Below are 14,697 nucleotides of genomic sequence, written 5' to 3' on the forward strand. Positions count from 1 at the left end.
GTCATTGAAAGCCTGGAGCTTCAGCTTGATGCAGGACAATCAAAGGCACTCAGAGTTCTCACTCAGTTTCTCAAAAAATCACAGCATCACCAGTGAAATGCAGGTCGGTAAACATTTATTCACCAAAAAGGGCACAGAAACTGCTGGATTCCACAGCCCTAGACAACACCCAGTCCATGCAGGCAGTGAACAGTGTAGGATCCAGAACACATCCCTGATGAACACCAGATTCTGGCCCCACTCTGCACATGGCCCCACTCTGGTTATGATGTCCTACAACTTGTTGGCAATTCCACAAATTCTCAGTATGCCCCAGAGAGCAGTCTGATCAACCGATTCAAATACTACGTGAAAAACAACATTAGCTGCAAAGAAGTACTGCTGATATTCTTTGAAGACACACTTCATAACTGTTCAAACGTAAACTACATTTTCTGGAGCTGTTTTGAACAATGTGAAGTAGACATTCAGGCTCTTTGTCAAACTAAGCATGCCAAGTGTGCACTCCAGAACCTTTCAATGCAAGTTTGTTTTGAAAAGGTGAAGGAGTGCCTGAGGAACATAGGACAAGATAAATTAATGTCACAGTGATTCCATGAGTTTAATAAATTATCACAGGCAGACTCAAATGATATTTACCTCTGTCAAGGTAAATAAATAAATTAGGTAAATAAATTTACCTCCGTCAAGGTAAATATCATTTGAGACAGGGGAAGGGTGGCCGCCTAAATGTTTTAATGTATTTCAGCAAAATATTTGGTTAGGGAAGAGTTAATTCAATTTTGGTGCCACTTTCTGTCAGTTGGTGCAGGTATTAATAATCTGAGTGCCTTTGTAGGGGCTATTGCATTATTACTTTCATCAAAGACAATATGCTTCTCTCTCCCTCTCTGTCTCTCACTCTCTCTCTTCCTCTGTGTGTTGGTCTGTTTCAAGGGGGCAGATCTTGTCTTTGATTTTTAATCTCAGCAATCAATATTCAAGTCAGTGATTAGGCTTATCCCTTCTTGGCATTACCGAAGTGGCTACCGCTTACTTCTAACAATGCCATGCTTTAATCTGTAGTCTACAGACTTTTGTTTTAAGCCAGTGCGGTCAATACTCTGCTCCCGTGAGGCCAGAACTTCAATAAATATTCACAGAAGACTTTTGTTTACCTTGTCATTGCTTTGTGTTGCCATGTTTCTGTTGAATTTATGTAGCGGTAGAGACCTCCGCAAACACCACGCAGGGCTATGATGATTAGGGATCAAGGAGAAGTGATCACAATCAGAGATAACTGATTAAGAGTCCAATCAAAGGTTAGAGAAGGTTCCACAAGAAATCAGAGAAATAACAATGACAAGGAAAAATCTAAAACAAAAATGTCAAAAGAAACAATGTAAACAGGCAACTGTTCAGCTTTGGTGGCAGCAGACACTTTCTCAGCGCTGTCCTCTGTGACTGGCAGAGGATTTAGTTTGGCAGAGTAAAATAGACTGTCAGGGCTACATTTGAACACACTCCAATTAGTGATCAAGTTTAATAAAAAAAAACTCATAGACAATACATTAATTGCCAGTTGATCAGAACTGTGTACTGTGCTGCAGGTGCACAGAACACCTGTGCTGACTCACAAGCTGCTTGAAGGGCATTTTATGTTTTCCTTCAACCCCAGACAGTAGCTGATAGGTCATGTCAGGATGATGACATCACACATACAGAGGGATTGCCCTGAAAACTGACCAATAACAGGTTGAATCATTCATTTTATTTTGCAGAAACAAAACCAGTAACTAACAATAACATCCATCCATCCATCCATTTTCTTCCGCTTTATCTGGAGGTCGAGTCACGGGCTCAAGCAAAGCCGCCCCAGACCTCCCGATCCACACACATGTCCCCCCAGCTACTCCGGGGGAACCCCAAGGCATTCCCAGCCAGCTGAGAGACGTATGTCCCTCCAGCGTGTCCTGGGTCTTCCCCGGAGCCTCCTCCCGATGGGACGTGCTTGGAAACACCTCTCCAGCGAGGCATCCAGGGGGCATCCGGAAAAGATGCCCGAGCCACCTCAACTGGCTCCTTTCAACGTGGAGGAGCAGCAGCTCGACTCCAAGCTCCTCCTGAGTGACCGAGCTCCTCACCCTATCTCTAAGGGAGCGCACAGCCACTCTGCGGAGGAAACTCATCTCGGCCGCTTGTAGTCGCGATCTTGTTCTATCGGTCATGAGCCAAATCTCATGACCATAGGTGAGGATCGGAACGTAGATCGATCGGTAAATCAAGAGCTTTGCCCCCCTACTCAGCTCTCTCTTCACCACGACGGTCCGATACAGCGACTGCATCACTGCAGATGCTGCACCGATCCGTCTGTCGATCTCACGCTCAATCCGTCCCTCACTCGTGAACAAGACCCCGAGATACTTAAACTTCTCCACTTGAGGCAAGGACACTCCACCAACCTGAAGAGGGCAAAACACCTTTTTCCAGTCGAGAACCACGGCCTCGGATTTGGAGGTGCTGATTTTCATCCCGGACGCTTCACACTCACCTGCAAACCGCCCCAGTGCACGCTGAAGGTCCTGATTTGACGAAGCCAACAGAACCACATCGCCCGCAAACAGCAGAGACGAGATTCTGTGGTTCCCAAACCAGACCCCCTCTACACCCTGGCTGCGACTAATTCTGACCCTAATCTGATCTAATCCTAATTCTGTTCATAAAGATAATGAACAGAACCGGTGCGAATGCAACCACGGTGCGAACCAAGCTCCTGCTGCGGTCGGACAGGGACCGGATAGCCCCTAGCAAAGGACCTCGGACGCCATACTCCTGGAGCACCCCCCACAGGGTGCCCCGAGGAACACGGTCGAATGCCTTCTCCAGATCCACAAAGCACATGTGGACTGGTTGGGCGAACTCCCATGAAGCCTCGAGCACCCGATGGAGTGTGTAGAGCTGGTCCCGTGTGCCGCGACCAGGACGAAAACCACACTGCTCCTCCTGAGAGGTTCGACTATCGGTCGAAATCTCCTCTCCAGTACACCTTACCGGGAGGCTGAGGAGTGTGACCCCCCTGTAGTTGGAACACACCCTCTGGTCCCCCTTCTTAAACAGAGGGACCACCACCCCGGTCTGCCAATTCAAAGGCACTGTCTTGACTGCCACGCGATGTTGCAGAGGCGTGTCAGCCAAGACAGTCCCACAACATCCAGAGACTTAAGGTACTCAGGACGGATTTCATCCACCCCAGGAGCCTTGTGACCGAGGAGCTTTCTAACCACCTCGGTGACTTCGGCCTGGGTAATGGATGACTCTGCCTCTGAGTCCCCAGTCTCTGCTTCCTCTTCAGAAGACATGACGAAGGGATTGAGGAGATCCTCGAAGTATTCCTTCCAGCGCCCGACAACATCCCCAGTCAGGGTCAACAGCTCCCCATCCGCACCGTAGACAGTGCTGGTGGAGAGCTGCTTCCGCCTCCTGAGGCGTCAGATGGTTTGCCAGAATTTCTTTGAGGCCAACCGATAGTCCTCCTCCATGGCCTCACCGAACTCCTCCCAGACCTGAGTTTTTGCCTCTGCGACCGCACGGGCTGCGGCACGCTTGGCCTGCCAGTACCTGTCAGCTGCCTCTGGGGTCCCACCTACCAACAAAGACAAGTAGGACTCCTTCTTCAGCTTGATGGCATCCCTTACTTCCAGCATCCACCACCGGGTTCAGGGATTGCCACCGCGACAGGCACCAGAGAACTTGTGACCACAGCTACGAGCGGTCGCATTGACAATGGAGGTGGAGAACATGGTCCACTCGGACTCCATGTCTCCAACCTCCCCCGGGATCTGGGAGAAGCTCTTCCGGAGGTGGGAGTTGAAGACCTCGCTGACAGAGGGTTCCACCAGTCGTTCCCAGCAGACCCTCATGATACGTTTGGGCCTGCCAGGTCTGACCAGCTTCCTCCCCTCCCAGCGGATCCAACTCACCACCAGGTGGTGATCGGTCGACAGCTCAGCCCCTCTCTTCACTTGACTGTCAGAGACACGTGGCCGAAGGTCAGATGATACGACTGCAAAGTCGATCATCGACTTCCGGCTCAGGGTGTCCTGGTGCCACGTGCACTTATGGACACCCTTGTGCTCAAACATGGTGTTCGTGATGGAGAAACTGTGACTAGCACAGAAGTCCAACAACTGAACACCACTCGGGTTCAGATCGGGGAGGCCGTGCTTCCCGATTACCCCCTCCAGGTCTCACTGTCGCCGCCCACGTGGGCGTTGAAATCCCCCAGGAGAACAATGGAATCCCCAGTCGGAGCGCTATCTAGTACCCCTCCCAGGGACTCCAAGAAGGTCGGGTACTCTGCACTGCTGCTCGATCAGTAATCCGAGACAACAGTGAGAGACCTGTCCCCGACCCGAAGGCGTAGGGATGCGACTCTCTCATTCACCGGAGTGAACTCCAACACATGGCGACCGAGCTGGGGAGCAATAAGCAATGTGACCCCAGCTCTCCGCCTCTCCCCATGGGCAACGCCAGAGAAGTGGAGCGTCTAGCCCCTCTCCAGGAGTTAGGTACCAGAGCCCAAGCTGTGCGTGGAGGTGAGCCCGACTATCTCTAGTCAGTATCTCTCAACCTCCCGCAAGCTCAGGCTCCTTCCCCCCCAGTGAGGTGACATTCCACATCCCAACAGCCAGGGGCTGTGAGCGTGGACCGGGCCGCCGGGCCACCCGCCCTCGACCGCCACCCAATCCTCAAGCCCCTCATTGACAGTTGACAGGTGATTATCACCTGTCGACTGTCAATGAGGGGCTTGATCTTACAGAACAAACCCTCATTGGTAGTCAGCCTGTAATCACTCAGTGGACAGCAGCCCCAGGTGGTGGCTAGGAGGCTCTGGTAAGAGGTTAACTGTGTAATCTATTATATTAAACAAATATTTACATTTAGTGAGGTAAACAGGTATACATTTATCTCTGTGCTTCACTTCCAATGACATTTTCCTCTGTCCAGTATAAAAACTTGCCTATTAGCCCATGATTGTGTTTGTGTTCTCAATCACTAATGTGGAAATTCATTTTGTTTTGGCTCTGAGTGACAAGCTGAACTCCAAATCTTCCAAGAATTAGAGCCTAGGTTGTAAAAATTCAGATTTCCCCTTATAAAGCTGAGTGATGAAATCAAACGAGACTTGATGTTGGTTTCCACATTTTGTTATATTATGGCCTTATTCCTTAATGGAGTAAATTATTTTTTTTCCCTGAAAATTCCACTCACAACACCCCATAATGACAACATGAAAAAAGTTTTTTTTTTAATTTTGCAAATGGATTAAAAATAAAAAAAACATGTGCTCTGCTCTAACATGCACTGTCAACTGTAGGACCTTATATGTAGACTGGGGTGTGCCTTTCCAAATCATGTCCAGTCAACTCAAGGATGATCAGTGGAAACTGGATGCACCTGAGCCAGTTGTTTATTTTTAATAAATTTGCAAAAAACAAACAAACACACAACAACAAAAAAAGTGTTTGACATTGTCATTATGGGGTATTGTGTGTAGAATCTTGAGAAACAAAAATGAATTTCATCCATTTTGGAATAAAGTTGTAACATAACAAAATGTGGAAAAAGTTAAGCGCTGCGAAAACTTTCTGGATGCACTGTATTCATCACCCTCTCTCAAACTAATGTCATTTCCAGTAAAAAGTATATTCATGGTGTTGGTTTGAAGCACATGACAAGTCTGTCAGATTTAAAAGTATGAGTCACTGTCATCCTTCAGTCAGATAAATAAGATGGCAATGCTCCTTGTGCGTAGGGAGACATCTCAATGGAAGAAGGGAGGGAGAAAGGGGATTGGGTGGGGGTCTGAGGTGGATAAAGTGAGGGAGAGTGTGTGGTTCATCTCTCTGAGGATCCTTCATGACTGACTGGAGACCTGCTGATCCACTGCGAAGAATCCTTTGACAGTCGTGCAGCGTTGACGTTGTGGATAGAGTCCCGCTGTCCTGTTGCTGTCATGAGCTTCAGGGCGGTGCTGCTGTTCCTCCTGGTGTCTCTTAGCTGGTCCAGAGGAGCCATCATCACGGGAGTGAGTCAAAGCCTCTCCTCTTTTTTCCTGAATCTTTTTTTTTTTTTTTATCACTTCAGGTGTTTGCATTGTTTGAAATTTGTGTGTAACTACCACAATTATCTGATGTAACAGAAAGCTTGCTGTATATGAAGAAAACTTAAATGCTCTTGATTTTTGATTATTTTTTCCTTTGTGTGTGTGTGTGGGGGGGGGGATCTGTACAGAAATTATGGATATGCAAACACTGCAGTTCACTTTTACTGAGAATTTCATATCAACATTGTAATGCCGCTGTAAATGAAAAATGACGGTGATGTCTTCCTGGGCTAAAGGTTTTCAGGAAAACACATTTCTAATTGATCTTCAGCTGTTTATTTGATTCCTAAATGAATTAGGTAAAATAGGTGGTACATCTTTTACTGTTAGAAAACAAGAGGATGCATTTAAATTGTAACTAGGGGAAGACTCTACTCTGTAGACTGAATCCATCTGTCAGTGCACAACATATGGTTGAACACTATGAACCCAATTTCACATTTAACTTCAAAGTGTATATAGCACAAATTTAGTCAGTTTAAGCACGAGGAGCGTGGCTTAAGATGAGCTCACTTTGACTCCAAGTGGGATACATGCATTTGCGCTACATAGTGGATGAACCCAGCTGAAAATGTACTATGATGTTTGTATGAAGCACAATGTGAGAATACCTGTCATGACATAGGTGACAGTTTTGTGGCATGAAGCCCTTGGCGTAATTTATTTGCAATAAGGAATTTCTCATGGTGCTGTGTTCAACGTGGTCAGAACATTTTTAATACAAAGGGTCGGCTTGAGTACACTGTAAAAAAAATGTTGGGGAAACTTTAAAGGTGAAGCACATGTATGGATGTTTTTGAGTTTACTCAACCTAAAAGAACAAAACAAAATACATTTCAGTAAAGTTTTTAAGTTGAGTAAACACAAAATTGTGTTTAGTCAGTTACTTTGAATTTTTAAATTTTCTCAACTTTTTACATTTTTCTAAATGATTTATTTACGGTATATATTTAGCACCAGCCTGCATGTATTCAACCTGTGTACTCTGGACGTTTGTGCACCAAACCATGCTCATTCCAGACTGAGCATGGTTTTACTGGCCTCACTGACTATTCCACTGAGTTTCCTGCTCTGAAGTGCTCTGTGGAAGAAGACTTATATTAGGTCCTGAGGCCCATTTGTGCCTCTGCTTATCCCCAGATTCTGCAGCATGAAGTGGATGAGAGTCTACAAATCCCCCTGGATGGGACACCAGTCCATTGTAGGTTACTTCTCCAGCCAAGTCTAGTAGTAGTAGTATTTGCAGGACTTAAATAACCAATCAAGGATCAACTTAGTAATTTCTCTGCTTCTTGTTGATTTACTACTGATGAATTATACCTTAGGTGTAGTTTTTCAGGCTGACTGATTCAGCTCTTTTTCTCTCTGTCTGAGGCACGTAAAACATCGCTTAGGGTCCCTTCACACATAACATGATTGAAGCCGACAAGTGCACAAAGGAGGAATTGCATTCCATTCATGAAAAATTGGAGCCACCTCAAATGTCTCGTACACTTGTTGCTCCAATCATTCGCACACACAAGCAGCCAAAAGACAGCAAATGCCCTGCGCGTGTTCATTCAATCCCCCTCTCCGCAGGTGTCGGCCAATTCCAAGTGTCACACATGAACATCTAACACCGCTCGCCGCACACTTAGAAAAGGAGGCGCTATTCTCGCTCCTGGTATGATAGTAGACAGTAGGCAATCACATTCGACCTGTCTGTGAAAATTGTTAAAGTGGAACACGAGTGTGGCATCACACACACAAATGGCATGTTGAGTGTGCCGTCATCATCCACTCCCCCACACAAAAGGCTTGTGGAGTGTTTCGCCCCCCCGCCACCAACACACACACACACACCATGTATTTAACATTGTCAGCCGTGGCTGGGGTCCCGGAGTCCAGTCGCTGTCCAGCGCAGTGTGCTGTTGGACCAGCTGACCGCTGTGTCCTGCAACTTAACTGGAGAACACACAGTGCACATGTGTATGCGTGCGCCCGTGCCCTCATAAGGACCAGCCAGCATCTGAGCACGTGGCACGGTGTGAAGCCGCCCAGTTGGCTTATGTCACTTCCACCAAGTGAATTGTAATTTACATAACAGACAGAAATAGTGGAAATTAAATAAAACACATAAGGGTGAAGGCATGAACTCATTCTTCTGTGATCACTTTGCTCATATGCTTTGCTGTGGACATACATCGCCTGTCAGCTGACCACAGACTGTCAGCTGGACATGACCGTGCACACAAGGTGTCAGATTAAAAACAGACATCAGACAGATGTAGGACAAACACATAATAATACATTCATTAAATTAAAATCACAGAACAAAGCAACAGAGAGTGAGCCTTTTTTTTTCTGTGAGCTGCCGAGGTCCACTGCCGAGGCACTCACAAGTCATAGCTCGGGAACACCTGTACTGGCTTGTAGGATATTAAGTCGCATAACTACAGTGTGAAGCACAGACGTCAGCATACTGTCCTCACATGGAAATACTGTAAATTAAAACACATATTGCTTCAGCTGACTGCTGTATCAGTGCACTGCAATGCTGGTGAATATCGTGCCGTGCAGTATTGTGCACATCTGTCCAACTGTGCATCCCTCCCAACAGCAGGTGAAATGTTTCATGGTTCTCCTTTTCATTTTTGGTTTGCGGATTTTCTTCCGGTCTCTGTGTCTTTTGTGTTATGTGTGAAGGGGCCCTTAGGTTTGCAGGACTGACCGCTCCAAACCGCAGGGCGCCGGACTGCCTGTGAGATGCCAGGCCTGCAGCTGTGCAGTCTGTGTTTGGCATAGACATTGTCGCAGGAGCAGGTCCGCTGACGGTATGAGGAAGCCTGGATGCACCACAGGCAGGTGTTTGCACCACAGGCAGGTGCAAACACCTGCCTGTGGTGCAAACACCTGCGTGGACTTCTCATCAAATGATTCTTTTTTCTTTTGTAAAGTTGTGTTGTTTGATTTCCTGTTTTCTCTTTCTTCAGCTTTGTAAAACTTTGCAAAATCCTTGTAACTGTTAGAATGGCCTAAGCAGAGGGTCACCACTTTGAGCCTGGTCTGCTTGAGGTTTCTTCCTCAATATCACCAGAGGGAGTTTTTCTTTACCACTGTCTCCTGTGTGTTTGCTCTAGGGGTTGGTAAGGTTAGACCTTACTTGTGTGAAGTGCCTTGATGCAGCTTTGTTGTGATTTGGCGCTGTATAAATGAAATAATTTAAATTAATTAAATCCAAATCAACCAACCAAACAGTCAAACAACCTGACCAACCATTCACCTGACAATGGTAAAGGCATACCCTCCTTGACTGAAATAATAAATAAAAGAGATTGTCATAAACAAAATCAAATTTCATTTGATAAGAACTCTCCCATGATGCCTCCCTTGGGTTGTTCTTTATCTTAGTTCCTCTGTGTCTTTCAGGCCTGTGAGAGAGACATACAATGCGGTTTTGGTCTGTGCTGTGCTGTCAGCCTATGGCTGAGGGGTCTGAGAATGTGTATCCCAAAAGGTGTGGAAGGGGATGAATGTCACCCTTTTAGCCACAAGGTGATGACAAATATACTTTGTCTCATAACATCATGCATCTCACTCTCTGCTAAACCTATTGATCTTTTTTCATCTCTCACCTACCCTTGTTCTCTGCATTTGATGATATCAAGTGCTGACAGGTTGGCTGAGGCTTTCCAAAAGCTGCTGATAACTGCACAGACTATTGATCCACTTCAGCTTAAACCAAGCAATCAGAGCAATGAATCTCTTTGATCACCTGAAGATGGGGACAGTTAGTTTTGCAAACACCACATCAATATGGCATTTCAGACCTTTAAATAGCAGCTTTTTAAAACCATCAGCTCACTTGCCAGTCATGTTGATAACGGATAAAGTAAATTAGATTATACCTATTCTTTTCTTGCTTTCAGGTACCCTATCCAGGGAAACGGCAACATCACACCTGTCCTTGTCTTCCTCACTTGGTTTGCAGCAGATATGCTGAGAGCAAGTACAGATGTACCGATGACTTCAAAACATGGACTTTTAATGGATACCTACCATTCAAATCACAATTGCAACAGAAAAAAAACACCACTAAGGACCTAATGAAAAACATGAATGATACAAGATATTCCATCAAATCTGAATGTATATTCTTCATTTGTTTTTCCTATGCATATCATTTGGGATTATTATAGCACCACTAAGTTGTAAAAAGAAATGGTAAGACAATGTAACAAGGGACAAGATGATTTTTTTTTTTTTCAATAAAACTATATTTCTTGGTCAACTGTTTGTCAAGATGTTATGAAGAGAAAGGTGTAATGTACAACAGTTGGCTGAAAAGGTTATAGGGTAACAGTGATAGACTTTCAGGTTCAGACCTGTGGATTATTTTCTAGCAAAGTATTTTTTAATGACTACAGAGCTACAACACTGAATACCCACGATGTAGAAGCTTTCATCCTAATGGACAAACAAGTCTTCAATGACGGACATAATGTTCACTTCTACAATGCTTCTTTTCAGTCTTTTTTTATGTTTGGAGACAGATGTAATTCCAGTGATGCAAAATCAGGACAGTATTATAGGTGGTTAACCAAATGGAAGCTACTGTACATTGATGCACAACAGTCATAGTAGCCATTGACTTGTGAGCTGAGGCATTGTCCCGATAAATGGGGGTAAATGGGGAATCTTCTTCACAGACTAAAGTTAATTATGGAGTTCCACAAGGTTCTGTGCTAGGACCAATTTTATTCACTTTATACATGCTTCCCTTGGGCAGTATTATTAGACGGTATTGCTTAAATTTTCATTGTTACGCAGATGATACCCAGCTTTATCTATCCATGAAGCCAGAGGATACACACCAATTAGCTAAACTGCAGGATTGTCTTACAGACATAAAGACATGGATGACCTCTAATTTCCTGCTTTTAAACTCAGATAAAACTGAAGTTATTGTACTTGGCCCCACAAATCTTAGAAGCATGGTGTCTAACCAGATCGTTACTCTGGATGGCATTTCCCTGATCTCTAGTAATACTGTGAGAAATCTTGGAGTTATTTTTGATCAGGATATGTCATTCAAAGCGCATATTAAACAAATATGTAGGACTGCCTTTTTGCATTTACGCAATATTTCTAAAATCAGAAAGGTCTTGTCTCAGAGTGATGCTGAAAAACTAATTCATGCATTTATTTCCTCTAGGCTGGACTATTGTAATTCATTATTATCAGGTTGTCCTAAAAGTTCCCTAAAAGCCTTCAGTTGGTTCAGAATGCTGCAGCTAGAGTACTGACGGGGACTAGCAGGAGAGAGCATATCTCACCCGTGTTGGCCTCTCTTCATTGGCTTCCTGTTAATTCTAGAATAGAATTTAAAATTCTTCTCTTACTTATAAGGTTTTGAATAATCAGGTCCCATCTTATCTTAGGGACCTCGTAGTACCATATTACCCCATTAGAGCGCTTCGCTCTCAGGCTGCGGGCTTACTTGTGGTTCCTAGGGTTTGTAAGAGTAGAATGGGAGGCAGAGCCTTCAGCTTTCAGGCTCCTCTCCTGTGGAACCAGCTCCCAATTCAGATCAGGGAGACAGATACCCTCTCTACTTTTAAGATTCAGCTTAAAACTTTCCTTTTCGCTAAGGCTTATAGTTAGGGCTGGATCGGGTGACCCTGGACCATCCCTTGGTTATGTTGCTTTAGACGTAGACTGTGGGGGGTTCCCATGATGCACTGTTTCTTTCTTTTTTTGCCCCGTATGCATCACTCTGCATTTAATCATTAGTGATCGATCTCTGCCCCCCTTCTCGTTATGTCTTTTTCCTGGTTCTTTCCCTCAGCCCCAACCAGTCTCAGCAGAAGACTGCCCCTCCCTGAGCCTGGTTCTGCTGGAGGTTTCTTCCTGTTAAAAGGGAGTTTTTCCTTCCCACTGTGGCCAAGTGCTTGCTCATAGGGGGTCGTTTTGACCGTTGGGGTTTTTCATGTTATTGTATGGCCTTGCCTTGCAATATGGAGCGCCTTGGGGCAACTGTTTGTTGTGATTTGGCGCTATATAAGAAAAAAGTTGATTGATTGATTGATTGATTGATAAAAGAAGACCCCAATTGTCAATGTTCCTAGATGCTTGGTCTTGATAGCCTCAGACAGCTGTCTCAGCAAGATGGCAGAGTACTCTCCAGTGCACTTTGCACCACAGACAAATGAAATCATCACCTTCCCTACAAATAACAGTAAGTTCTTTTGGCAGATGAAACACCTTAATCTTCTCTGAATGAGGTGAAGGGGTGTGTTTTCAATGAGTATTTCTATGAACATATCACAGAGTGATGGACCCAGTACTCAGCATGGGTTCAGAAACATTCGATGAAATAATACAGATCTGCTTCATTGTCTCGCTTGACGTGACAAATCTATTATGCATTTAATCAGTAGTTAGAAGACACTGCACACACTCTGCTGAAACCTTTGAAATGCCAAGTTCTGTCTGTAGAATGTTCTCAACTCCCTCATGGGATATTTCAGTGGGATTTGACTAATTGTCCTCCACCTATTGTTCATCACCATGTGGTGAGCACAATCAGGAATTTACTTAGTGTCGCCAGTCATAGGCCCTCAAGATCTTGGGTCACTTTCTCTATCCTTCCTAAATTCAGCTGAGTACATTTGTGCTGTTGATGAAGCTGCAGTATCACCCTCTAACATAGCAACCATATTAACATGAATGTCCATGGCAGCTAAGATGTTTTTCTGCAGATACTTGATTCTTGACACACGTAATGCAAAATCTTTTCATTCTAATAAATACTATACTAACTACAACCATCAATTTGTGTCTTCTAAAAATCATCAAATTTTGCTGTACCTAGAAAAAATACAAGTGATAATCAAAAGACTTTAAAATTAAGGAATGAAATGAAATGAATAAAATGAATGAACGTTTCATTGAAATGGTACTACTGCTTTGCAGTCAACCAAGTAACCTTTCAGCTGAGTGTTGTTAGTTATTTTCTCTGTGGAGGTGTTTCTTTTGTGTGTTCCATTTATGCAGCTTAAATAAACACAATTTCACAGTGTGTCATGAAGTGTTATGTGGTTGTAATCACAGTTTGATTATGCTGAAGGGCACGGTCAGAAACTCACTGCCAACACACTCAGAAACAAATATATGACCTTTCTCTGTAAATCATGACCCGATATCTTTCAAACTTCAGCTTCACAAGATCACAGACTGGCATTACCTTCAACAGACTGTGACAGGGGCAAGGAGACTATTGAGGGCCATGGCCCGCTGTGGATCTGTGGGGATACTGGAGGACTCGTGGAAGCTGCTCTGGTTTTATTAGGATTAGATCTGTCAGCTGACTATGATGATCCCAGTTGTGTTCCACTTCACGAGTTCATGATCTTCACCACTTGATTGTTACGACAAATGGTTAATACGACCACTGGACTTTAGAAGTAACTGGATTGTTATGTGTCGGACGCAGCTCGGAGAACCGACCAGCGTTTGAAGGACCCAGTATGAAATAAGCAGAGCACGGTACAAAGGCTAACTGAATTTAATACATAACAGTGATAATACAAAAAGGTGCGGCCTGGCGTGGTGCGCTCCCAGCAGCGCTAACGGTCCGGAGCCAGAAGCTGTTTCGGACCCAAGGACCCCGCCGACACCCCCCAGGTGGCCGCAACAACCGAGTCTGTGAAAGAAGGAACCATTATGTGAGTCCACACTCTACACACAGAACACTTAAAGGTGTACAAACAGCAAACACTTCCTGGCTTGATTACTGATCAGCTTCCCAACCTGCAGGCATGGAACATCCCGTTCACAAAACTCCACCGCAGTGGAAGCTGATACATGACTAACATACAGCTCAATACAATAAGGTGTGAGGGACACCACATTTACTGACTGTATAACTGTTAGTCACAAAATCCAACGTACCTCAGGAAGTGTGCTGACGAGCGTGAGACCTCACCCCCTCCTCTTTCACAGACCGTGCATCAAACCTGGACATTCTCAGCGTCCGCTGCTGATGAGATGGCTCCCGAGACGACGATCTCACCCGTCTGGTCACAAGGTCGAGTCTCTGGCAAATACACACTGTGCACTCCAGTCTTAAATGCCAACATGCTCCAATCCATCCAGATGCACCTCAGCTGTGAGTCCTGACGAGTCGCAGGTGATCAGGGTGAGGTCCTGACAGCCTCAGCAACACAGCCACTCAGTCCCAAATGCACGCCACCTGGGAGGAAAACAAACAGACAAACAAACCGGCAGCCAGGCCCCCCCCACCCATATAACATGGATGCTTAGTTCTATCATCTCCATCTTTATATGTGTGTGTGTATGTGTGTGTGTGTGTGTGTGTAAAAGTTAAATCAAAACTGAAGTTAAATCAAAATTGGCTGGACGAATTTACTTCCAACTGGGTGGGAATATTACTTGGATCAATATACAGTTGTATGCAAAACTTTGGGCACCCCTGATAATTTTCATGATTTTCCTTTATAAATCATTGGTTGTCTGGATCAGAAATTTCATATAGCAGATGAACACACTGA

The 14,697-nt window shown here is 44.8% G+C and overlaps 1 protein-coding gene across 1 annotated transcript; it reads left to right on the top strand.

The window, feature by feature from the left end:
- Positions 1-5,846: 5,846 nt before the first annotated feature.
- On the top strand, positions 5,847-10,412 carry prok1 (prokineticin 1). Its single transcript, XM_034171586.1, has 3 exons — positions 5,847-6,067; positions 9,554-9,679; positions 10,054-10,412. The coding sequence occupies exons 1-3, from the start codon at positions 5,996-5,998 to the stop codon at positions 10,321-10,323; spliced, it is 468 nt and encodes a 155-aa protein (XP_034027477.1). The 5' UTR covers positions 5,847-5,995; the 3' UTR covers positions 10,324-10,412.
- The last annotated feature ends 4,285 nt before the right edge of the window (positions 10,413-14,697 follow it).

The sequence above is a fragment of the Thalassophryne amazonica genome, chromosome 6 (genome assembly GCF_902500255.1).
Source record: "Thalassophryne amazonica chromosome 6, fThaAma1.1, whole genome shotgun sequence".
In the NCBI taxonomy this organism is placed as follows: domain Eukaryota; kingdom Metazoa; phylum Chordata; class Actinopteri; order Batrachoidiformes; family Batrachoididae; genus Thalassophryne; species Thalassophryne amazonica.

Bases quoted from the DNA above. Each gene is read 5' to 3' on its own strand.
- prok1 (XM_034171586.1), top strand. From the start codon at position 5,996: ATGAGCTTCAGGGCGGTGCTGCTGTTCCTCCTGGTGTCTCTTAGCTGG. The intron at 6,068-9,553 runs GTGAGTCAAAGC...TGTGTCTTTCAG, and splicing joins GAGGAGCCATCATCACGGGA to GCCTGTGAGAGAGACATACA. The intron at 9,680-10,053 runs GTGATGACAAAT...TCTTGCTTTCAG, and splicing joins GTCACCCTTTTAGCCACAAG to GTACCCTATCCAGGGAAACG.